The 24,705-nt window shown below is 34.8% G+C and overlaps 1 protein-coding gene across 1 annotated transcript; it reads left to right on the top strand.

Annotated features, from left to right (window-relative positions):
- The first annotated feature begins 1,467 nt into the window (after nucleotides 1–1,467).
- hmgcra (3-hydroxy-3-methylglutaryl-CoA reductase a) lies at nucleotides 1,468–23,665 on the top strand. Its single transcript, XM_056458485.1, has 20 exons — nucleotides 1,468–1,684; nucleotides 2,964–3,153; nucleotides 3,596–3,707; nucleotides 3,796–3,883; nucleotides 3,970–4,054; nucleotides 4,147–4,252; nucleotides 6,635–6,741; nucleotides 6,821–6,940; nucleotides 7,020–7,180; nucleotides 8,948–9,189; nucleotides 9,271–9,440; nucleotides 11,618–11,812; nucleotides 14,577–14,735; nucleotides 14,863–15,020; nucleotides 17,171–17,276; nucleotides 17,361–17,531; nucleotides 19,315–19,455; nucleotides 19,563–19,721; nucleotides 20,595–20,749; nucleotides 22,591–23,665. Exons 2-20 carry the CDS (start codon nucleotides 2,989–2,991, stop codon nucleotides 22,643–22,645), a joined length of 2,655 nt encoding a protein of 884 aa, XP_056314460.1. The 5' UTR covers nucleotides 1,468–1,684; nucleotides 2,964–2,988; the 3' UTR covers nucleotides 22,646–23,665.
- Nucleotides 23,666–24,705: the final 1,040 nt, after the last annotated feature.

Raw genomic sequence — 24,705 nt, 5'->3', positions numbered from 1 at the left:
CGATTGTTCTTGATAAATGATCATATTTAAAGATTTTTTGAATTCTTTTTGTCAATATCAGAGAATAAATGTTGGTGTCATTGTTTAACAAACTAACTGGTTGCCAATTTTCCAAGTACGATTTGCCTTCGTTAGATTTTGGTATAAGTGTAATTACTTCTTCAATGAAGCTGGAAGTTTTCCAATTATAATTGATTCTTTAAAGACAGCAAGTAAAAAAAGGTGCAAGAAAATTACAGAAAGTTCAAAATTCCCCTGTCAACCTATCACTTCCAGGAGATTTATTTTCCTAAAGACTATTTAGACGATCTATTCTTCTAAATTTAAATCTTCATCACATGATTTTCTAAGATCAGTGTCAATTTTATTAATATTTTCTGATAAGCATGCAAAGAAAAAGTTCCGTATTAGTGGGTTGATTATAATGCATAAAAATACATGCAAACTTTGATCTGAGACAAATTATGTCAGTCAGTGGCACGTTTCATGTTAAGCATGGGCCTAATTTATAATGTACTTGGTTACATAAATCAGAAGAATCTAAAAATCTGAAATGCAATCTGTAATACGTAATACAATATTACACAAAACATATAGTATGCACCATTTTTATGATGTAAATTGCATAATTATTTAATTATATAAACTTTTTATTAAAAATTTAAATATGTGCATACTAGTTTTATTTTACTAGAAGATCTGGAATGTTTCAATAAATGTTATAAATAAAATAAAATAAGATTTTTTTTTCCATATACTAGGTTTATGTGTATTTAGAAAGATAAAACACCTCATTTAGTTTAAATATGACTAGTTTTATTTATTTATTGAAATTCTACTTCAAGTAATTATTGATTGATTGATTCAATACAATGCAATTTGCTACATACACTGCAAAAAGGTTTTGGGGATATTTTCACATTGCAAAAAAATGAACAAACACTGCTGGTGTAATAAATGCAGTTAATTATGCATTAAAAATAGGTCCAAATGACTACTTTTTAAATATATATATATATATATATATATATATATATATATATATATATATATATATATATATATATATATATATATATATATATATATATATATATATATATATAAAGAAACTAAATTTTACTTATTGTGTTAATATTTATATAAATATAATTACTCAAGACTAACTTATATGCTTTTTGTATGTTATGTTGTGTTAATTAATTACATGTCCAAGGCCGTTTTTTTGTCAAGGCAGTGCCAAGGTTCAACTTCACATTTTATATGGTCATTGGTTCGGTTCACACACACCTCATACAAATTCAAAGGATGGCCAGATCACGCGTCCTCCGTCAGGACACGCCCACATTAGCGCTGACTGGAATAGTGGGCGTGGATTTCTTGCGAATCGGTGTGGTTCGAGAATTTGATTGGCTCCTCGCTCGACTGACGCAGAGCCATGCCATCCTCATAAGCTTTAGATGAGGATGCCGGTTTTAGCGGCTGGATTCCTGTCTCAATTCAGGGGATATGGATTAATCTCGTCAGCATTCATTTATTCCAGCAGCTGCAATTCTCAAAATCACAGCTAAATGTTAATTTATAACAGTGAAAATATCGATAGGTTTTTATTTATTCCGGCGGAGGATTGCACAGTGATTTTCTCTCGGTGAACTAATTCTTTAACCCTCATTGACCCGCACAGGTAAGTACCTGCATCAGATTCTATCTAACGTTACAGCCGCAGCTTGTATTTTAACTCAGTGTCGTTTAAATTTCTGTGTTTCTAATGTGGATTTTGATTTAATTCATTGCTGCATGATTGCATCAGTGACTCATCTGGTTTATCATCGCTGATGTAGAAATTGAGTATGAAGTCAGAATCTTTATTCGAGCTATTGCCGTGTTGGGGGAAAAAATCCCCCTTACAATACAGTATCCTATATTGATTTTTTTGTAATTATTTCATTAAACATTAAAAGTAACATTTTAAAATCGAAAGATAGTGTGTTTGGGCATCTCACCATTTGTCTATAATAATTCATTCATTTTCTTTTCGTCTTAGTCCCTTTATTAATCCGGGGTCGCCACAGCGGAATGAACCGCCTTATCTATAATAATTAACTGTTAAATTTAAAATGCATATATATATATATATATATATATATATATATATATATATATATATATATATATATATATATATATATATAATATTTACTAGTTATTAAATAAAATCTAATAATGTATAATATAAGTTAGAATGACATATATATATATATATATATATATATATATATATATATATATATATATATATATAATTATAACTTAAATGATAAATTTATTATATAATAAAAATATAATAGATTATATTATAGATTATATTTTATTTAATAACTAGTAAATAGTTAAACAATTATATTTAATATTTTCAAAAGTGTGGCCTGTTATAAAAAAAAGTAATTTCTATTTGAATATTATATATTATAATATTTATTAAATAAATCTGCCATTGTGATCCAGCATTTGGTTATCATAATCAAATCTGTAAATACAGAACCAGATAGAACTGTCTGTCATAATTATGTGCATTGACCACACTGAATTCATTACTGTATCGTAACTATACAAGGTCACATGGGCAAAAAAAAAAAAAGTACAACTAAAAAAATAGACTTTAAACTATTTTCTAAAGTGTCTCTTTCATAATTGGCGGCTCATTCCTCTGTGGCGACTCCTGATAAATCAGGGACTAAGCTGAAGTATGGAGTGAGTGAGTGAGTGAGTGAGTGAGTGAGTGAGTGTCTCTTTCATGAACTAAATTTTTATTCAAATTTTTTTTTTGTGCATGATTTTACACTCATGAAATTCCAGTTGTGGTTTAGATTTCATACTAATAAAACTGCAGTATTATGAGTGCCATTCACATTACTTTCACTGTAATCCTGTTTAACAAGTTTCTTCTCTTTTCTACTTTCCAGTAAGCGACTGTAACACACCTTTACCATGCTGACGAGACTCTTCCGAATCCATGGCCTCTTTGTGGCCTCCCACCCTTGGGAAGTCATTGTGGCTACCGTAACCCTTACCATCTGCATGATGTCCATGAATATGTTCACCGGAAATAACCAGATTTGTGGCTGGAATTTTGATTGCCCCAAACTAGATGAGGTACAGTGGGACATTGTGGAAATACACTGCCAAAAAATGCTTTCCTTACCAAGGGTTTTTGTCTTGTTTCTAGTCCAAATATCTAAAAATTCTTAAAATAAGAAGCATTTTCTAAACATGTAAAACACATGGTCCTGTTTTCAGAAATAACATTGCAAAATTAGATGCAGTTTAATGTTATTTCAAAGCAAAAACAACATGTTATCCTACCCCATTGGCAGCTTTAAGAAAAAACTCTTATAATTTCTGAAAACAAGACATTATTTTGGCTTGTCTTGAAAATGTTCCTTGATTAAGAAATTTTTAGATATTTGGCCTAGAAATAAGACAGAAACTCTTAATAAGAAAAGTATTTTTTTGCCAAGTAAATGACATGCCTGCAGTTAAAGAGAAGTTTAATCTAACAAAATAATAACTTTTCCTCTCTCTGTCTTTTCACCAGCAAATACTAAGCAGTGATATCATCATCCTGACAATCACAAGATGCATAGCAATCGTTTACATTTACTTTCAGTTCCAAAATCTTCGACAATTAGGATCCAAATACATATTGGGTGAGTTATAGTTTTCAAAAGATTTTGATGTAACTTGAATTACAATTATATCATATATTAAGTTTTTTGTTGTTGTTGTTTGTTTCAGGTATTGCAGGTCTTTTCACAATATTCTCCAGTTTTGTTTTCAGCACTGTAGTGATTCACTTTCTGGACAAAGAGCTGACAGGCCTCAAGTATGTATATTTGTCTTTCTCTATTGTTTTTAAAGAAAATCTTTGTAAATAAATTAAATGTCCTTATTTTTTTCTTATTACCCCAGTGAGGCTTTACCATTCTTTTTGCTGTTGATTGACCTCTCCAAAGCATGTGCTTTGGCCAAGTTTGCTCTGAGTTCAAACTCACAGGTACTTCACCTTTATTTTTATAGGTACACCCTATATTTTTAAACCGAAGTTTGAATAAATGTGACTAATCTCTGGTTTAATCTGTCCTGCAGGATGAGGTTAGAGAAAATATTGCTAAAGGAATGGCTGTTTTGGGACCAACTTTCACTCTTGATGCCCTCGTGGAGTGCCTGGTGATTGGTGTGGGGACAATGTCAGGTAAATTTTACTCCTCAATATTTACATTTATGTATATGGCAAACCCTTTTGCCCAAAGTTATTTGCATTGCACTTAAAGTACACTTTTAAAAAAGAAAATCTGTAATTTTATCAAACCCATGACCTTGGTCATTTCTAGTTCCATTCTGTACTGTTTCTGAGCTTCAGGAAGGCAACCAAGCAAGCAAGCATTTTTGTGTTTAACAGACGCTTAATAGATGTCTAATAGACATCTTGGCTAAAACAAGGCTACAGTTTGGCTTCCAGTGAAACTTTGGTTGAACCTATATGGAATTTCTTACCAATACTGACGACCAATAACTTTAGATTTGGAGGCCAATAGCTGATATATTAGCTGATTAGCTGAACTTTTTTTTCATATAAATAAAATCTACTGCCTGACAAAAAATATGAATAAATAAAGCAACCATGTCCCTGAACATTAACCAAAATATAAATACCAGTAATTGAAAATCAAAATACCACTAAAATAATAAAAAGCTGCAGGCAGCAAGTGTTTCAACCAACAAAAATCACACATACTTTATCAGCTTTAAGATAACTGCCTAATTTTGTTGTCAGGCTAATAACGATGACATTAAAGAGCCCCTATTATACATTAAAAGTGTCATATTTTGGCTTTAGAGGGTCTCCAACAACACGCTGATATGCATGCAAGGTCAAAAAACTTTTTTATTGTCTTACAATATGCATTTATTTTTACCTGATTATCCCAGCGACTCCCATATGATTCGTTCAGCGATTCATTTGTTCCCAAACCCCTCCTTAGCGCGATGCAAGTCGCTGATTGGACCGATGACAGTCTGTTGCGATTGGTCGACAGCGTTCAGCACGAGAAAGTAAAATGGCCACCATGGCTTAACAATATTGAAGTAGTCAGAGTGCATAGTGTATGTGTGAGCATACCTGCCAAGACTTCTGTTTTTCCCGGAAGTCTCCTGTATTTCAGACCTTTCCACCCTCCCGTTTTGTTATTTATCCCAGAAAACTCCCGTCATTTCAATAGTCTTTTCTGATCTTTCCCTTAACAAATGGCCGTCGAATCCCCCGTTATAAGCATGTAGATTCCAGAAGCACTCATCAGAAACATTACGGAAAAAGCGTCTACACGACGTAATTCAACTGGGATCTGCTACAGTGTTTATCTTCCTCTTTTACTTTGCTACTGTGTTTTTGGGCAGGGCCGGGGTTTCAATTTTCCTGGGTTTGCGCGCGAAACAATTGGGCGGGGCTTAAGTTTCATATCGATGTCACGCCAAAATGGCTAAAGACTCGTTATCAAGATGATTCATTTAGACCACTGTGAGTTCACTCTTTTATAGATGAAGCAATATTTTTAATCACTGCACTTTCAAATTTAGGCCTTAGCTGGATATTTCACTTCACTTAGAGCTGTGTTACACACTACATGGAAGGTCATTTTCAAAAACCCATAATAGGGGCTTTTAAAATACCATTTATTGGCCAATATCGATATAGCCACTGATAAAATGCTTCCTATATCTAATATGATATCAAATTAGCCACCGATATATTGCTAGAATTATTTTCACATTTTTTAGCATGATTGCAAATCAAAAGGCTAACACATACAGTGAACAACATAGTTTTTAAAACCTTAACCTCAAGAGAGTTTAAACTGATCGCTGAACATTATTAATGTTTTTATATGGCCAACTATCAAAAAAAAAGGTGCCTGATCAAAGAATTATGAATAAATAAAGCAAGCATGTCACAATACATGAACTAAAATCAAAATACCAGTAATCGAAAATCAAAATAGCATTAAAATAATAAAAGGTGGTGGGCAGCAAGCCTTTCAACCAACAGAAGTAACACATCATTTATCGGCTTAAAGATATCTGCGTAATTCATTTCTCAGACCAATAATGATTACATTAAAAATACCATGTATCAGCCGATATCGATATGATCATGATATATTGCTTTTTATATCTAAGATTTGGAGGCCAATAGCTGGTACATTAGTCGATAAATATAAATTTAAATAATTTAAAAAGTTTCAGCATGATTGCAAAATCAAAATATCAGTGAAATAATAAAAAGTGGTGGGCAGCAAGCATTTCAACCAACAGAAATAGCACATAATTTATCATCTTAAAGATATCTGCCTGATTCTGTCATAAAATTGATAACGATAACATTAAAAATACCTTTTATCGGCCGATGTGGATATGGTCACCGACATATTGCTTCCTATTTCTAACATTAGCCAAAAAATGACAGAAATGAATGTCAACACATAAAGACTGTCTATGTTTAGACGTCTATTAGGCATCTGTTAAACACCAAATGGAATTCAAGAACATTAAACAAATAGTGAATTTTATTTTCTTGCAGGTGTGCGACAGCTCGAGATCATGTGCTGCTTTGGTTGCATGTCTGTCTTGGCCAACTACTTTGTATTTATGACCTTCTTCCCAGCCTGTGTTTCTCTTGTACTGGAGGTATGTGAAATATTTAAGTGTTAATACTCATATGGGAAGACTTACAGTACACACTCTAATGGATGTTTACTTCACACAGTTGTCTAGAGAGAGCAGAGAAGGCAGACCCATTTGGCAGCTAAGTCACTTTGCTAGAGTTTTGGAGGAAGAAGAGGACAACAAGCCTAACCCTGTCACACAGAGAGTCAAAATGATCATGGTGAGCACTGAACAAAAGCTATATCTTGAGGTGTGGGTTTATTATATTGATGGTTGTGTCTCTTTAATTATATTTGCAGTCTCTGGGCTTGGTGATGGTTCATGCCCATAGTCGGTGGATTGCAGATCCCACATCAAGTGATGGAACTCTTGATCTGCCTGAAGTTGGAGTGAGTCTGAACGAAAATCTGCCCAAGAGGATTGAGCCAGACATGCCCCTATGGCACTTTTACCTGTCCAGGTAAACACATTTCTAAGCTTTTGTTTTCGTTCAATTAATATTTGGACATGGTCACTTTCAATTATTTTAAATTTTATTTATATGTTTATATGAGTGTTTTTTTATGCATCAGAAGATTTTCTAAAAGAGAGATTTTCTAAAAGAATAACTAGTAAATTCTGAGTAATAAAATTTGATTATTTGAAATAATAATTATAATTAAAATATGAATTATTAAAATTTTTATGTTAACAATAAAAACTACAATATTTGTAATATACTTTAAATGTTTTAAATATTCTATGTTGCATTGTTTATAATTTTAAAAAGTAATATTAATTAGGGATGGATATTAAATAATTAAAATAAAATTAAATATTTGTAAATAGGGCTGGGCGATTAAGCGAAAAGTAATCAAAACTGACATTGAGAACCTATAATCAATCTAATTTTTCCAGGTCAATTTTTTCAATTACTTTCCTGACCATGTGTGGAGTCATGTGACTCCACTTTGTAAAGGCTAATTTATACTTAATAAATTATGATTTTAATTTTATTATATTATTCTGATATCATACTTCTGCCAAGCGCACTTGTACGGTCCAGCGAGGGTGGGTGGCATGGAGAGCCGCGTTTAAGGCAATGTGTGTTTTATTTATTTTTTTATGTTTTAATGTGTGTATTAATAGTTGTTCAGCATTGAAATTCAATAAATAATCATAGATAGTAGATAGTGTTTACTTCAATTGTTTTAAAATCAAGCAATGCACCCTACATTAAAAAATCTCTCATTTGTAATATGTGAGCATATTTACTGTACAAAACTTATTAGTGAACTATGAGGGCGAAAACATTAAATAAATAAATAAATAAAATAATCGTTCATTAATCGTAATCGAGTTAAAATGTTCAATTAATCAAATTTTGATTGAAGGCCATATCACCCAGCCCTATTGGTAAATAAATACCTGTAATAGATTGTGTTCACTTAAATGATTATTAACAATTCCTATATTCAAGCCCGAAATGATCCATAACCCTGGCAAATTCTGAATGAAAGTTTTTGTTCAAATGTTAATAAAAGTTGAGAAATATTTTTTTCCACAATGATGCCTCTTGTATATTGTCTTACTGCTATCTTTTCGGAGAAGTCGGTGTCATTTCCGGTAAAAAAAGAAATGGTTGAATAAAAGTCAGAGTTTGTCAGGTGTATGAATAGTTCTGGGCTTGACTGTATACATATACACACACTCACACAAAAAATTATGTCTAAACATATAATACATTAATAACAATAAAATTCCAAAGGAAAAAAAGTTTCTAAAAGGAATTTAGATTATAATATTGCTGTTATTATAACAGAATTTACATTATAATACACAGTATGAAAAATAGATAATGATTTTAAATTTTGTCAAAGATTAAGTATAGTTTAGCTAAAGTGTACTTTAGTGCAGTGTTTCTCAACCACGTTCCTCGAGGACCATCAGCTCTGCACATTTTCCATTGTCTCCTTAGCAGAAACTGAAAGACCTGTAATGGCTGTGACATTGGAGACATCAAAACATGCAGTGCTGGGAACGTGGTTGAGAAACACTGGTTTAGTGAATGGTAAATCACAGCAAAGTTAAAGTCAAGCTAAATGTCAGAACTGGAGAATTGAGCATGCACAATTAAATAGAAATAGGCAGAATTATCAATATGGTACTGATACATAATCCATTTTAATAATAATAACAATAAGAAGAGCATGTAATGATTATTATTTTCATTTTTTTTTGCATTCAGGATGATCAGCATGGACATTGAGCAGGTCATCACTCTGGGTCTTGCTCTCTTCCTTGCTGTGAAGTACATTTTCTTTGAGCAGGTGGAGATGGAGTCCACTCTGTCCCTCAAAGTGCCCACTCCAAGCTCCATGCTCACTCAGAAATGGTCTCCGGATCAATGCTGCAGGAAAGAAATCCCCTGTTCCACCAAGCTTGAGAAACCCCCAACTCCCCCTCCAGTTGTAACCAAAGAAGAAAGAGGTATTTCCTTCTTGCGTTTGAATTTCATTTTCTTGTGTTTTCATTCTATAACAGAGTCTAACTGCAAATTTTCTCCTTTAGATTTAGTGATTCGACCCCTGCCTGCACCAAAAGAACCTGAGCACAAAAGCACTTTTGTTTTGGGAGAGGATGAAACTCAGCAAAACGCTGATGTGTCGGAACCTGTGATGAGTTTACCTGTTGAACCAAGGCTTGTGGAAGACTGTCTGTCCATTCTGAAAAACCCAGATGTAAGAGCATTGACTGATATTAATTTTAACCTACACAATATTATTTTATTTCAAAAAATGGGTTGCAATTCCAATTTGGGGAACTTCCTTTAAAAACAAATGAAACAAATCACTTAAAATCTGTGTGAAATCAAAATTAGCATTTTTATTTTGCTAGCGCACATTGCTATTCTTTATTCTGTGCAAGTTGATAAAGTTTTTAAAAAAATTTGTTTTGGTAATCTTCAATCAAAATCTGACCATTTTCTTTGGCATTTAGAGTGCGGTTCTTCTCTGATGATGTCAGTTTGATGGCTTTAGCCACAATATTCTTAACCATGCCCCTCTTACCGTTAGTTTGCTTGGAGGGAATCATAGATATTTACATGAGATGTCGCCTATTCTATTGTTGTCTATTGGAAGGAATGCATCAGTAGAGCTGCCATTTTAGTACAGGGTCGCACTCCTTTGAAATGAATGGGGGACCAAGGTGCAGTGGAGGACTTGGCCATCCGGAGCCATAGATATATACACATATATACATATATCTATGATCAGGAGTTTTCCCGGTGGTCAGTATGCAAATTTTTTAAAATTACGAACATTATAATTTTACATCACTTTTCTTCAGCGATGGATAAGTGAGTGCACATGCATTGCCGACAAAGAATGTGTTTGTGTACATGGAAATGTATTATCTTCCCTACTTGTTAAATTTGATCTAATCCATGTCCTGAAACACACCCCCTCTCCCACTTTCACTTCTCAATGAATCTCCGTTATGAACGACTCGTGTGAACCATCGCTATACCTGCATCTCAGTGTTCATATCCACCTTTCTGATCTAAATGGTATATAACATTTGTAATATTTGATCATTTTGGGTGGAAAGTATGCACATTAAGGCGCAGGCACTGTTATGTTATCAGGCACCCTTATACAGTAAGTTACTTCAAAAACTAGCCATTACTTTACTTAGCCAACAATAATACCAGTTTCTAGCACCACAGCATCTTGTTCTCATATTTAAATCTCATATTTTAAACTAACATAAGCCTAGTATTTAGTGCGAGTTGGTGCTACTTTGCCCTATGGTCAGTGCGGTAAGTTACTGTATTACCATCAATAACGTTACTTGTTTAGCACAAACGTTCGTAGCATCCAAAAACGTAAAACGCACAATCTTACCTATGAAATGTTCTGCCCTTATGCGTTGTTTTCTTTGTTCACTCGTTACTACACCCATACGCAGCGCTAAGGTCCAGCATCTTCACATTGGCTTTAGTCTTGACTAAGTGCGGTTAAATGACTTTTGTCCTGGGAGCACTGTACAAATGTGGCAGCGCTATTGACGCATGCTCAGGGTTCGTATCTGACATCTAGTGTGTATATATCTATGGGAGGGAATGATGTCCAAAAAGAAAGCCTCTGCCCCTACTCAATATTCGTTTTCAGTCAGAAGTACATCAACATATCAAAATAAAAGTCTCAGCAATTTACGTTTCACACAGACTTTAAATAAAAAAATAGTGCTACAAATAATCCATATACATAGTGAAAATTAAGAGAGAGGTTTGGCTTTTTTATTGGTTATGAAAATAAAGTTAAGCTTAATGTTTATTAGATCATCTGTTTATTAGGATCAACCATATCTGTGGCCAAAGCTCTTTTGGGTTACTGTTTTTTCTCTGTATTCCCTACATTATGGTAATATTCAACACATCTGCAATAGTGTTTCCCATTTTTTGAGACTATTTGTGGTCTGTTGAGAGTAATATTTTTCTAATAAGTGGTCTTTTAATATTCGATGGATGAACAAAAGAATATTTTCCCCGCTTTTTTAAACACTTCACATATTAATTTCCTCTCATAATTCCCACAAAGCATCATGGGGCATTGGAAAAAGGTGGATACTGTTGCTTTAACCTTTCCTGCAAAAAGATTAGCCCTGGCTTCACTGTGAGACCGAAACCTTTAGTTATTTTTTACCTCAGGGTTAACACTTGTAATTGCTAATGAGATCCTCCTCTTACACTTTACACTCTTACTCTTAGCCAATTAGTTTCTGACGTTGGAAAGGATCAGAGTCATGTAGTGAAACCATTGACCTCGAAGAGCACACTTCTGTTACATGAATCCAAAAATAATCACACGTCTGTGTGGGAGTATTTAAGCGTTTTCCTCTTTTGACTGTGCAGATGGGCGCTCGGTACCTCAGCGATGAAGAGGTCATCGTGTTGGTGAACTCCAAACACATCCCAGCTTACAAACTGGAGGCCATGATGGAGACCCCTGAGAGAGGAGTGATGATCCGGAGAAAAATGCTCAGTACCAAATTCCCTGAGCCCTCGACTCTCTTCCGCCTGCCTTATAAAGATTACGATTACTCTAAGGTGAGATGATAGATCATTGTGTCATACATAAATTAATGAGAGGTGATGCAAATTTAATAAACTAGACGCACTGATGTTACATATGATATTTTAATTTTGTCCAATAATATTCAATGGCATTTAGTTTTTTTGATGGGAGGCTGCATTTATTTGATGAAAAATGCTATATAAAATGTAATTAAAATTACCTGCTTTATATTTTAGTGTACAGTTGATGTCAAAATTATTCGCCCTCCTTTGAAAGTATTTCCTAAATAATGCAGCGCAAGGAATTTTTCACATTATTTATTATAATATTTTTTCTTCTGGAGAAAGTCTTATTTGTTTTATTTCGGCTAGAATAAATGCAGTTTTTATTTTTTTCAAAGCCATTTTAAGGTCAAAATTATTAGCCCCTTAAACAATGTTTGTTTTGGATTGCCTACAAACAAACCACTGTTAGACAATGGCTTGCCTAATTACTCTAACTTGTCTAATTTAACCTAGTTAAGTTTTTAAATTACTCTTTACGCTGGATACTAGCATCTTGAAAAATGTCTAGTAAAATGACTTGACTATTATTAAAACTGTTATGTTAAGAAATGTGTTCTTAACACATTAAACTCAAGAAACGTGTTCTTAACACATCTTAAGAAAATCGCCTTTCTGTTAAACTAAAATTGGGGACAAAAATATACAGGGGGGCTAACAATTCTGACTTCACCTGTATATATTTTTAAAGAAGTGATGAACTACCTCCATTTATTTATTTTGTACAGTTCTCTGAGGTCCATTAATAAAATTAACAAGATTTATACATTAAAACCATCATAATTTAGAAGTAATTTGACTATTTTCTGTGCTGTTTTTGACCCCTCATCAAAAGCTTTGTTTGAATGGGCATGGTGAATTGTAGACTCTGAAGTAAATACCACTGCTCTGATTGACTAACAGGTTTGCATATTACCAGAGTTGAACAGGCAGTTTCGTAGATGTAGGCAGGGACGCATTATTGCATGGGCCTACATGGACAAAATATTGGACTATTGGAACAAAAAATGAATACAGTAAATAAAAATAATATAACAGATTGCCTTTTTAAAAGCTGTTTTTAGAATAACAACAAAGTTTTGAGCTCTGTCACTTTTGGTTTCTCAGTAAATGTAATTAATTCCTGTGATTCAAAGTTAGTTTGTTTTGCTAGTCATAATTCCAGCTTTTTATTGTAATGTAAGAAATATAACACTTAAACAATATACACACCACTTGACATAAGTTTTGTTGTCGATCCCAGTTGTAACAAATAATAACTTGACTTCAAGTAGATCATTTGTAAAAGTGGCAGAAGGTCGATTTTTCTGATGAATCATCTGTTGAACTGCATCCCAATCATCACAAATACTGCAGAAGACCTGTTGGAACCCTCATGGACCCAAGATTCTCACAGAAATCAGTCAAGTTTGATGAGGAAAAAATCATGGTTTGGGCTCACATTCAGTATGGGGGCGTGTGAGAGATCTGCAGAGGGAATGGCAACATCAACAGCCTGAGGTATTTAAGACATTTGTGCTGCCCATTACATTACAAACCGCAGGAGAGGGCAGATTTTTTTAGCAGGAGAGCATTCCTTCTCATACTTCAGCCTCCATATCAAAGTTCCTGAAAGCAAAGAAGGTCAAGGTGCTCCAGGATTGGCCAGCCCAGTCACCAGACATGAACATTATTGAGCATGTCTGGGGTAAAATGAAGGAGGAGGCATTGAATATGAATCCAAAGCATCTTGATGAACTCTGGGAGTCCTGCAAGATCGCTTTCTTTGCCATTCCAGATGACTTTATTAATAAGTTATTTGAGTCATTGCAGAGATGTATGGATGCAGTCCTCCAAGCTCATGGGAGTCATACACAATATTCAGTCTTTTTCTACTGCACCATGACTTTACATTCTATACTGTACATTGTTTCTGTTAAGTGACAAGACTTTTGTCTTAGCAAAATCAGACCTTACTGTCCTAATTAAATAATTAAAAATCAAGGCATGATCATATTTTGTTTTGGTAAAATAAGCAAAATCTATAGGCCTTTGATTTTCATATAAACCACTTCTGACACCAAATGATCAACTAGAAGTCAAGTTATTATTGGTTGGTCCAAGAAATTGGATAGGCGACAAGACTTTTGTCAGGTAGTGAATACCGCCCTTTGCACTAAACACTGAGATGACTTCTACTGAGCCTGGACAAACAGCTAACCCACTTAAATGAATTACGCTTCTCAGCACAAATCCTTTACTAATTAAATAAAGAAAAGCCTAAGGCTTGCAAATCGAAACCAAACCTCCTAAATGATCCCAAATTTACAAATACTTTCAAAAAGTTTCACCTCTAACTGCAAATAAGCGCAGCTAAACTTGTAATAAAATGCAAAGACAAATTTACTTTAAACAAGGGAACGAATCATTCCTTCCTTCAAGCAAAAAATGTATCAAAACAAAACTAACATACGCTTAAAATAAATATAACACTTACGCGCTATATACCACCGTCCGCAGATGAATTCTTCAATGTGCAGGATTTATTTGAAATATAAATCTTTCATAACTCTAAAAAGCATGTGCTACCATACTGGTAAGAGAAATAACAAAGTAACAACCTAGAAACTGGATAGCAACGAACATTTACAAACTGAATAGCATACCTGGTGGCCAACCAAACCATTTGCAGGTTTATTATGAATTTTTGGAGCCCTTGATGGAAAGATCCTTATTGGTTTGCATGTTGTTCTAGGTGATGGGCACATGCTGTGAGAACGTCATCGGTTACATGCCAGTTCCTGTGGGTGTTGCTGGTCCTCTTTTATTGGATGGAAAGCAGTTCCAGGTCCCCATGGCGACAACTGAAGGCTGCCTAGTCGCCAGCACAAATAGAGGCTGCAGAGCAATTGCTGTAAGCAAAAAAACATTTTCCATGGTAGATTAGTTTTTCTTCACACTGTTCTGCACTGATGTAATGTTGCGTAATGTCTAGTAAAGCACATTAATCTAATGCGCACTCGTGAATGGCTTGCCCACAGTTAGGAGGTGGTGCTAGCAGTCGTGTTCTTGCAGATGGGATGACCAGAGGGCCAGTGGTGCGTTTTCCTTCTGCCTGTCAAGCAGCTGAGGTTAAGGCTTGGCTGGAGAGTCCCGAGGGATTTAAGACCATAAAGGAGGCCTTTGACCAGACCAGCAGGTACAGCACTATTTCAGTGAATCCATTTACGGCCACATTTTCAAAACAGGGTTCCCACTCTTGCATGGACACCAACTTTAAGGACTTTTAAATTTACTAATAATTTTAAATCTTTGTAATTTACACCCCCAGCATATACTGTATAGCGCCATGGAAGTCCTTATTGTGCTTAACATTTCACTTACACTTAATATTTACATTAAAATGTCAGTAATGATGTTTTCAATGTGTCATTTTCAAAAATATAGACCATTTAAACAGTTATGTTCAAATAACAATCATGTTTAAATACAATTCATTGAATTCATTACTGGTAATATTCAAATGTGATTTCTGAAATATTGATTTAATGTGACATTTTTCATAGTTCCTGTATAAGATTTACATTTAATATTTTTAAATGAAGAATTTCTTAGTTTTTCATTCAGTTTTTGAAAGCAGCACAGTACAATTGTTGAAAAAACACCAAAAAAACTTTAAATTCAAGCACATTTAAGGACCTATGTTTGTTTTTAAGTACTTTCCAGGACTTGGATTCATATGTCTGAAATTCAAGTACTTTCAAGAAGTGTGGGGACCTCTACTAAACAGTAAATTAGCGTGAAACAGCAATGCTATAAAAGTCCCAATTGGAGTGGAAAGTTTATGGATGATCCAGGTCCTGTTTTCACCTGGTATTAACATTTATTCAAATATGTGAACACTTGTGTTTGAAATATATCAATATCCTTTCCACTTATTTCATTGCATATCTTTACTAAATGACATTGCGATATTTAAGTACTATACTTTCATAATTGTAACATTTTAAAAACTTCAAAATACATGCAACAATGTTAAAACTATATCGTTTCAGCATCAATATTGTAATGTGCGCATCCGCAATAGTCACATCGCATGATATGCAATGTCCAGTCTGATTTAGTTGACCAGAAGCTATACAGAATTGTATTTAATCATTGTATTTATATAAACTTTAGATGATCTTTGCAAAAAAAAAATTTTTCTTACTTAGAATTTTCGTCTTGTTTCTAGTCCAAACATCTACATTTTTAGCGAAAATAAAACTTTTTAACTTACCCCACTGCCAGAGTTTTAAAGAAAAACTCTTAATTTTGTCTTTTTTCAAATGAATTTTAAAGCAAAACAATATTTGTACTTGAGTTTTTATTTAGATATTTGGACTAGAAATGAGACAAAAGAAGAAAAGCTTTTTTTGCATTGCCATTATTTAATTTCTGTACCTGAATACTGTTAGACTCCACAGAAAACCGTCAAATAGAACTATTCAACTATCTTGTGAAACTGTTTTTATTTCACAATATGTATCACAGAAAAATAAAACATTGCAATATCAGATTTTTTCAATATCGCACATCCCTAGTATAACGGTCTCCAACATCATTTGGTGAATATGGAGCAGTTTTGACAGGAGCAGGGATATTTCATGACGCGTCCAAGCATTTATATCTGAGAATTCATTTATTTGTCTTACAAATGCCACAAACAAAACACGGTCAAAAAACTGTTTCCATGCTACTCCTGCCAGCTGATCATGAAATGTCACCAAACCACTCGATCCATGACAGAATAATACAGCATAATATTATAATTCGTAATTACTCAATAATCATAAAATTATATAAATATCACAAATAGCTCCCACACCTTTACATGAAATTTTTAATTCTTAAAACCTTGATATACTTCTTTTTCATTCATCTTTTGAGGACAAAAAAGTTTGAAACGGCTGAACAATGGCACACTGTTTTCAAACGTTCCGATACCTCCGTACACCCCGTGTACCCCCTGTGCCCCGTACACCTCATACTTCAGTTTCTCATCAAATCTTGACCAATCAAATGCTCTTTAGTATCTGACATGTCCCGCCCCCTTCAAGATGCTTCTCATTAGCTTTTCATTCGATGCGCTTGAGCTCAACCACTCTCACTGGCAGAGCAGTGATAGAACACACTATTAGCTGCTTTTTTAAAGGGGAGGAGCTTCACTGTCGCATCCTCTCTTCATGTTTCAAATGAGATTACATCAAACATCGAATAAAATTCACATTTTAAAGTACTTCATGAGACCTTTAAATTGGCATTTTTATGTATGCTTACTTAACATTGTATTTGTGTTTTATTATGTAGGTTTGCACGATTAGAGAAGCTTCTGATTGGCTTGGCAAGTCGCAACCTGTATATTCGCTTTCAGTCCAGAACTGGAGACGCGATGGGAATGAACATGATCTCAAAGGTATGCTAAATACATTTTTTCCACTATTTAAATACAAAATGTTGTAAAACCTCATCACTCATTTCTTTTCTCTTCGTTCACCAGGGCACAGAACAAGCTCTCGCCAGACTGAAGGAGGAATTTCCAGAGCTTCAGGTTTTGGCTGTTAGTGGAAATTACTGTACTGACAAAAAACCTGCCGCCATCAACTGGATTGAGGGACGGGGCAAGTCAGTGGTGTGCGAGACCACCATTCCAGCCAAAGTTGTCAAAGAGGTACACTGCCTCATTCAATTCTGTAAAACGTACTGTTGCTAAAACTGCATATACAGTGGGTGACACTTCAAAAGGACCATTACTTCCACGTGTGTCGCCGCCGCAGCAGTAAGGGATTAAGAACGTGTTTTTAGGTGTAACAGCAGTTTTGCGACCATGCCGCCAGGGGGTAAAAAGGGAGGGAATGCGAATGGACAGAAATATCCAGTAGCTGTAAATACCCTGATACTTGTAAATGAAGGTGAAATAACTAAACACAGCAATATAATTACTTCATTAATCTGCATTGCATTTACTTGTTTAAGGAGAAACAGCTGCCATCTTTGAGGTTTTGGGCTTTTTGGCCCATCATAAAGTGATTTCTTCACTATAATATAAAGAAAACATCTCAACCATAACAGAGTGAATGTTTATCATTTGCATGTGTTATAAAGGCTTTTCAAGAGAGCTAAAAGCATTCAGGCACAATAACGTACAACATTCATTCATTCATTTGCTTTTCGGCTTAGTCCCTTTATTAATCCGGAGTCGCCACAGCGGAATGACCCGCCAACTTATCCAGCACATGTCTTACGCAGCGGACGCTCTTCCAGCCGCAACCCTTCTCTGGGAAAATATTGTACAACATTTGTAACTTTAATGAAGAATAAATTAATTGAATTATTAATACAATGAAGACTATATAGTGTTATTGTACACTTCATTATTCAACTTCTGTATCTGCATGCTGTTTGACTCTTAAGGAAAAAAAAACATAAAACACATTTTTCTTTGCTCTATTGTAATTATTCTTGCCTGCAATTTGTTTATTTGTTTACACATGATTCACACCCTTACAAAATTAACCCAATCAATCTAAATGAATGATACCCCCCTCCCAAAATAGAGCTGTACAAGCTATCTGGTGAAAATGTATTCATATCGCAATATATAATCGCAATCGCACAAAAACAAAATATCGCAATGTAAAAGATTTCAGATTCTTGCTTGAATTTGGAATCAACGTTCGATTTGTGTGCTAGAAATGTGTGCAGATTAACACTTATCTAATTAAGCAGTCTCATTTGAATATTTTAGAAAACTCATAATGAAAAGGGTGTCCACAGGTTCTTAAAGTATTAAAAGTTGATAAATCAATTATGAGAGAATTAAGGTATTAAAAAGTCTTAATCGCGTTTTTATGAGGTCTTAAATTTTGTTCAAGCGTTGTCCAAAGTGTTTGACTTAAAAAAAAAAAAAAAAGCAGAATTTTTTTTTTTTCTCCTAATATTAACGATGGTGTGCTCGATCCATGCAATTTAGTTCGGGCCGGGGCGCATCCGGCCAAGCTCCTCCATCTGGGTGATGTCACATAATTTGTGCGCTCCCCCACATGTAGTGAAACCATAGAGCGAAACAGATGGCAAAATGGGAAAATGTGAGTTAGCATACTCCTGGTAGGAGAATGACGAGTTTAAACAGTGGCCTGTCACTGAAAACAACCGAGTAATTTATTCTTTATGTCGCATGGTTGTGCTTCATTGATTTATTTAACTACAACTGTTCATTAAGTTGAAGGTTTGATACTGATTAGAACTTGAAGTGGTGATGAGGTCTTCAAATATTCTAAAAGGTTTTTGAAAAGTCTTAAAAAATTACCTTTAGGATACCTGCATATACCCTGATGTAGCATGTTGATAGATATTAGTAAATTTTTTACCCCATTCACCTGCAGTGTCTTTCCTTCAGTGGAAAATAAATGTTTATTTTTAAAAATGTTATTCACGCAACTGTTTCTGTTCAGATTTTAAAGACTTCGACTGAGGCTCTGGTGGACGTGAACATCAGCAAGAATTTGGTTGGATCCGCGATGGCTGGAAGCATCGGCGGTTATAACGCTCACGCCGCCAACATCGTAGCTGCTATCTATATTGCTTGTGGACAGGTAATAAAAGCTATGTTTATTACAGTACAAATTCGATAAGGAATATGATATCTGATTATAGATTTACAGTAGATGCGGATGTTTACATATGAAATTGTCCCTGACAGGACCCGGCGCAGACAGTGGGCAGCTCTAACTGTATCACTTTAATGGAGGCTTCAGGAGCCACCGGGGAGGATCTGTATATCAGCTGCACTATGCCATCCATTGAGCTGGGCACTGTGGGTGGAGGCACTAACCTTCCTCCTCAACAGGCCTGTTTACAGGTACTTCCGCTGGATTTGGGATCAATGTTTTAAAAGGATTAGTTCACCCAAAAATTTTATTCTGTTATTAATTACTCACCATTAGATCATTCAAATCCCCTGAGACAGTTTAGGTCCAACCCTAATTAATCACACCTGATCAAACTAATTAAGGTCTTCAGGCTTGTTTGAAACCTACAGATGAGTGTGTTGCAGCAGTGTTGGAACTAAACTATGTAGGGCTGCGGCCCGCCAGGAACCTGTCACCTGTTTTAGATGAAATCAGAGAGCTCTTTCATCCTTCATAGACAGCAATGGTCCTCAAAGTTCAGAAAAGGAGCCAAAAACATTCCATGTGACTTCAGTGGTGCAAATGTAATCATATGAGCTCCGTGAAGATTTTTGTGTGCCAAAATAAACTGTAACTGCCTTTGGCTTCCGTATCAGGTCAGGTTGCCGACTCTAATGGCAATATGTCATACTGGCCATAGTAAATGCTCAATCTGACCTGATGTGAGAAAGAAGATAAGCGAAAAAAGTCATGTTTACAGACGTATTTTTGGAGCTTTGTAAGATCATAGTTGCACCACTGAAGTCACGTGAAATGTTTTTGACTCTGTTTTTGATTCCCTTTCTGGACTTTGAACGTCTCGTGGCCATGCTGTCTATAGAGGATGAGAGAACACCCTGATATCATCTAAAATACCTTAATTTGTGTCTCGAAGGAGAATGAAGGTCTCAGTTGATTGGAAATACATGATGGTGAGTGATTGATAACAATTTTCATTTTGTGTGAACTAACCCTTTAAAACTGAAGGATATTTCAGTGTAACTTTGGATGTACGGTGGATAAAGCAAAGTCTAAAGTAGTTTTAATCTTTATCTTCCTGGCAGATGTTAGGTGTTCTTGGTGCCAGTCAGGAGTGTCCAGGGGAAAACGCCCGTCAGCTCGCCAAGGTGGTGTGTGCCACTGTGCTCGCGGGAGAGCTGTCACTCATGTCTGCCCTCGCTGCTGGACACTTGGTCAAAAGTCACATGACTCACAACAGGTCAGAATCGTTTGAAATTTATGAATACATATATAAATATGTACAGATTTGTGTGTATGTATATAAATATTATGTTATCATAACTTTTAAGTATTATATAGTATAATATAAGAAAAATTGCATTTTACAACGTCAAAAAATATTATTAGAATCTATCAGTCATCTTTAGTCAAATATATAGGAATATATTATTCTGTAGTACTTCTGTCTGTGTATATATCTTAATCTAAAATAACAAATCGCAAATATATTCATTCTTTTATTTTCCATCAGCTTAGTCCCTTATTTATCAGGAGTCACCACAACCGAATGAACTGTCAATTACAAATACATTGAACTATATATTATAATTCTAAATACAACATTGCATAATATTAATATAATCTTAATAACATAAAATTATATGTAGAAATACATTTTTGTTTATCTATATTCATCTATAGTATTACTAATTTGTAATATTTTATATATATATATATATATATATATATATATATATATATATATATATATATATATATATGCACACACACACACTCAACGGCCACTTTATTAGGTACACCTTACTAGTACCAGGTTGCACCCACTATTGCCTTCAGACCTGCTTTATTCCTTTGTGGCATAGATTCAATAAGGTACTGGAAATATTCCTCAGATTTTGGTCCAATATTGACATGAGAGCATCACACAGTTGCTGCAGATTTGTCGGCTGCACATCCATGACTAGAAAATCCCAATCCATCACATCCCAAAGGTGCTCTACTGGATTGAGATCTGGTGACTGTGGAGGCCATTTGATTACAGTGAACTCATTGTCATGTTCAAAAAACCAGTCACAGATGATCCGCGCTTCATGACATGGTGCATGATGGGTACACTGTGGTTATAAAGAGACGGACAGAGTCAGCAACAATACTCGGGTAGGTGGTGACACGATGCTCAATTGGTACTAATGGACCCAAAGTGTGCCGAGAAAATTTCCCCCACACCATTACACAACCACCACCAGCCTGAACCAATGATACAAGGCAGGATGGATCCATGTTTTCATGTTGTTGATGCCAAATTCTGAGCCTACCATCCGAATGTCATCAGAAATCGAGACTCATCAGACCACAATTTTCCAATCTTCTATTGTCCAATTTTGGTGAGCCTGTGTGAATTGTAGCCTCAGTTTCCTGTTCTTAGCTGACAGGAGTGGCACCCTGTGTGGTCTTCTGCTGCTGTAGCCCATCTGCCTCAAGGTTGGACGTGTTGTGTGTTCAGACATGCTCTTCTGCATACCTCGGTTGTAACGAGTGGTTATTTGTGTTACTGTTGCTATTCTATCAGCTGGAACCAGTCTGGCCATTCACCTCTGACATCAACAAGGCATTTGTGCCCACGGAACTGCCGCTCACTGGATATTTTCTTTTACCATTCTCTGTAAACCCTAGAGATGGTTGTACGAGAAAATCCCAGTAGATCAGCAGTTTCTGAAATACTCAGACCAACCTGTCTGGCACCAACAACCATGCCACATTCAAAGTCACTTACATCACCTTTCTTCCTCATTCTCATGCTCTGCTTGAACTGCAGCAGATGCATTAAGTTGCTGGCATGTGATTGGCTGATTAGAATTTTGCGTTAACGAGCAGTTGTACAGTTGTACCTAATAAAGTGGCCATATTAAAATATATGACTAAAATCTAACCTTTTATCTAGAAAAACACCGCTTGCAAATAAATATTGAAATATTTGAACAATCTACAGATTTACCAAAACATCAAAATATTCTGAAAATGTATATCCATCATCTGTAAACACCTGCATAATTGTGTTTTTTAATACTTTGCCTATAGATCAAAAGTAAACTTGCAAGAAGCTCCAGGAACATGCACTAAGCAGGCATCTTGAGACGTCGCCTGTTGAAGATACAAAGGACCATAAAGAGAGGGTCTCGTCTACAAGTCGAAAATAATAAACAATACAGATTATTTTCAGACAGCAACGGTTCCCTTCTTCTCTTAAGTCTTTGTGCATTCACATCAGTTGTTAACCATGGACATTCAAGGTGAAACTGAGACTGGGATCAAACCTACAGCCAGTATTTCCCAATCACATTTGCACAGGATCACTTGTTTCCAGTCCCGTTTTGTTAAGCTTGACATGCTATGAAGAGCAAATCTGATTTTTAGATTCACAGCAGACAGAAACACACATACAGGACACGCAACTTTAATTTATATACAAATATTTTACATACAAATTATTTTTTTTATTGTATCTTTTTGATGGTTATTGCAGCAGGGAGCCAATTTTATTTTATTTTATTTTTGTTTTTGCCAAACTGGAAAGCAACACTATACAGAAATAGAAAATGTGCTCTTCATTGCACTTACTAAAAGAAAAGGCACAGGATAGTAAGTTTAACAAACTACAATTCGCTAGCTGGTACACATGTAGAATACTTCAGATTGATTGTGAAAATGCCAAATGCAGCCGTCAGCAAAGTGCTTCTCGTGTCAGAATGTACAGCAGTTTTTTTTTTTTACTGTGATAAAGGAATGATCTGAATGACTTGTGTAACTGAAAGATTTAATGCGATAGCATGACAGGACATGTATTTCAAAAGGTGCTATGATCCTTGTGATGTTTCAGTTCTTTGTTCATTTAGTGATTTCTTTTCTGTTTGAACATTCATAACAAAACACAACTGAACATATTGTATTTTTCTAAATGCTTGGAATGGCTTTTTTCGGTTGTTTTGTACAACACGAAATGGAATAAATGTTTAGACATTTATGTTTCATTCTGAATACACGGAAGGGAAGGTTTCTATTTAGTTTTTTCCCGAAAGGAACAATTCAAAATATAAAATAAATAATAAACTGCAAAGTTTTATATTATTTTTTATAATAAAACATTTCTAGTTCATTGTCTTGTACTTGATTTTATTGTATATTTTCTTCCAAACTTCAACCAAGGTTTAAAGCTACAAAATCGTGCCAGTATTTTATCTAGCAATATACTGCCCTTTTGAGCTTTACAATTGAAATTACATTTATGTTTTTTTATATTTTAAAATATTTAACATTTAGGTTTGCCATTTTTAGTACATGTAATTTGTATTAAACTTTAGTTTTATTTCAGTTTTTGGTATTTTTATTACTGTTTGTTAGGCTACTGTATTTTTATTCATCATAAAATTGTTTTTATTTTGGAATTGGCTAATAATTCTGACTTCAACTGTATATCGTTTTTAAAAATAGTTTTTAGTTCATTTACTAATTCAAATTAAACCAAAAACTAAATATATGGCAAATAGCTAAATATTTAATGACATTTTTCAGTTCCTGTTTATATTAACGTTAAAGAAAATGTAACTGCATGTTCACCGAATGAATCGCTGAAACATGATTCAAACCTCTCTCTCTCTTATATATATATATATATATATATATATATATATATATATATATATATATATATATATATATATATATATATATATATGTGTGTGTGTGTGTGTGTGTTAAAATATTTAACCAAAATTAACATTCCTCGTCATACATGAGCTAAAGAACAGTTCAATGCTAAATATAGCTCACAGCTGTCGGTTTTCTCGGTTACCTCACCTGACGGAGATGCTCTCTTCAGACGACGTCATCATGGGCTCTCGCCTCACCAGAGGGAGATCCGACCAATCAGCCGACCCTGCATCACATCTCACCAGGACAGCGACTGCTGATTGGTTGAAACTCGGCAAGGCCCCGCCCACACAGATCTGAGGGGATGAGATGGGCTTTACAGACACTCAGCAGCTAATCTGCGAGCGCTACCCGTGTTACTCCTCCTCTCCTTCTTATCTTCACTAGGAATCCAATCTCGTGCACATGATGCCATATCAGCCCATGGGTTTGTTTGTCAATCAATATCAGTCATTAATGTGACTGGAAACTGTCCAACACCGTTGA

This window comes from Danio aesculapii, chromosome 5 (assembly GCF_903798145.1).
Source record: "Danio aesculapii chromosome 5, fDanAes4.1, whole genome shotgun sequence".
Classification (NCBI taxonomy): Eukaryota; Metazoa; Chordata; class Actinopteri; order Cypriniformes; family Danionidae; genus Danio; species Danio aesculapii.
This window is presented reverse-complemented; position numbering and strand designations above follow the sequence as displayed.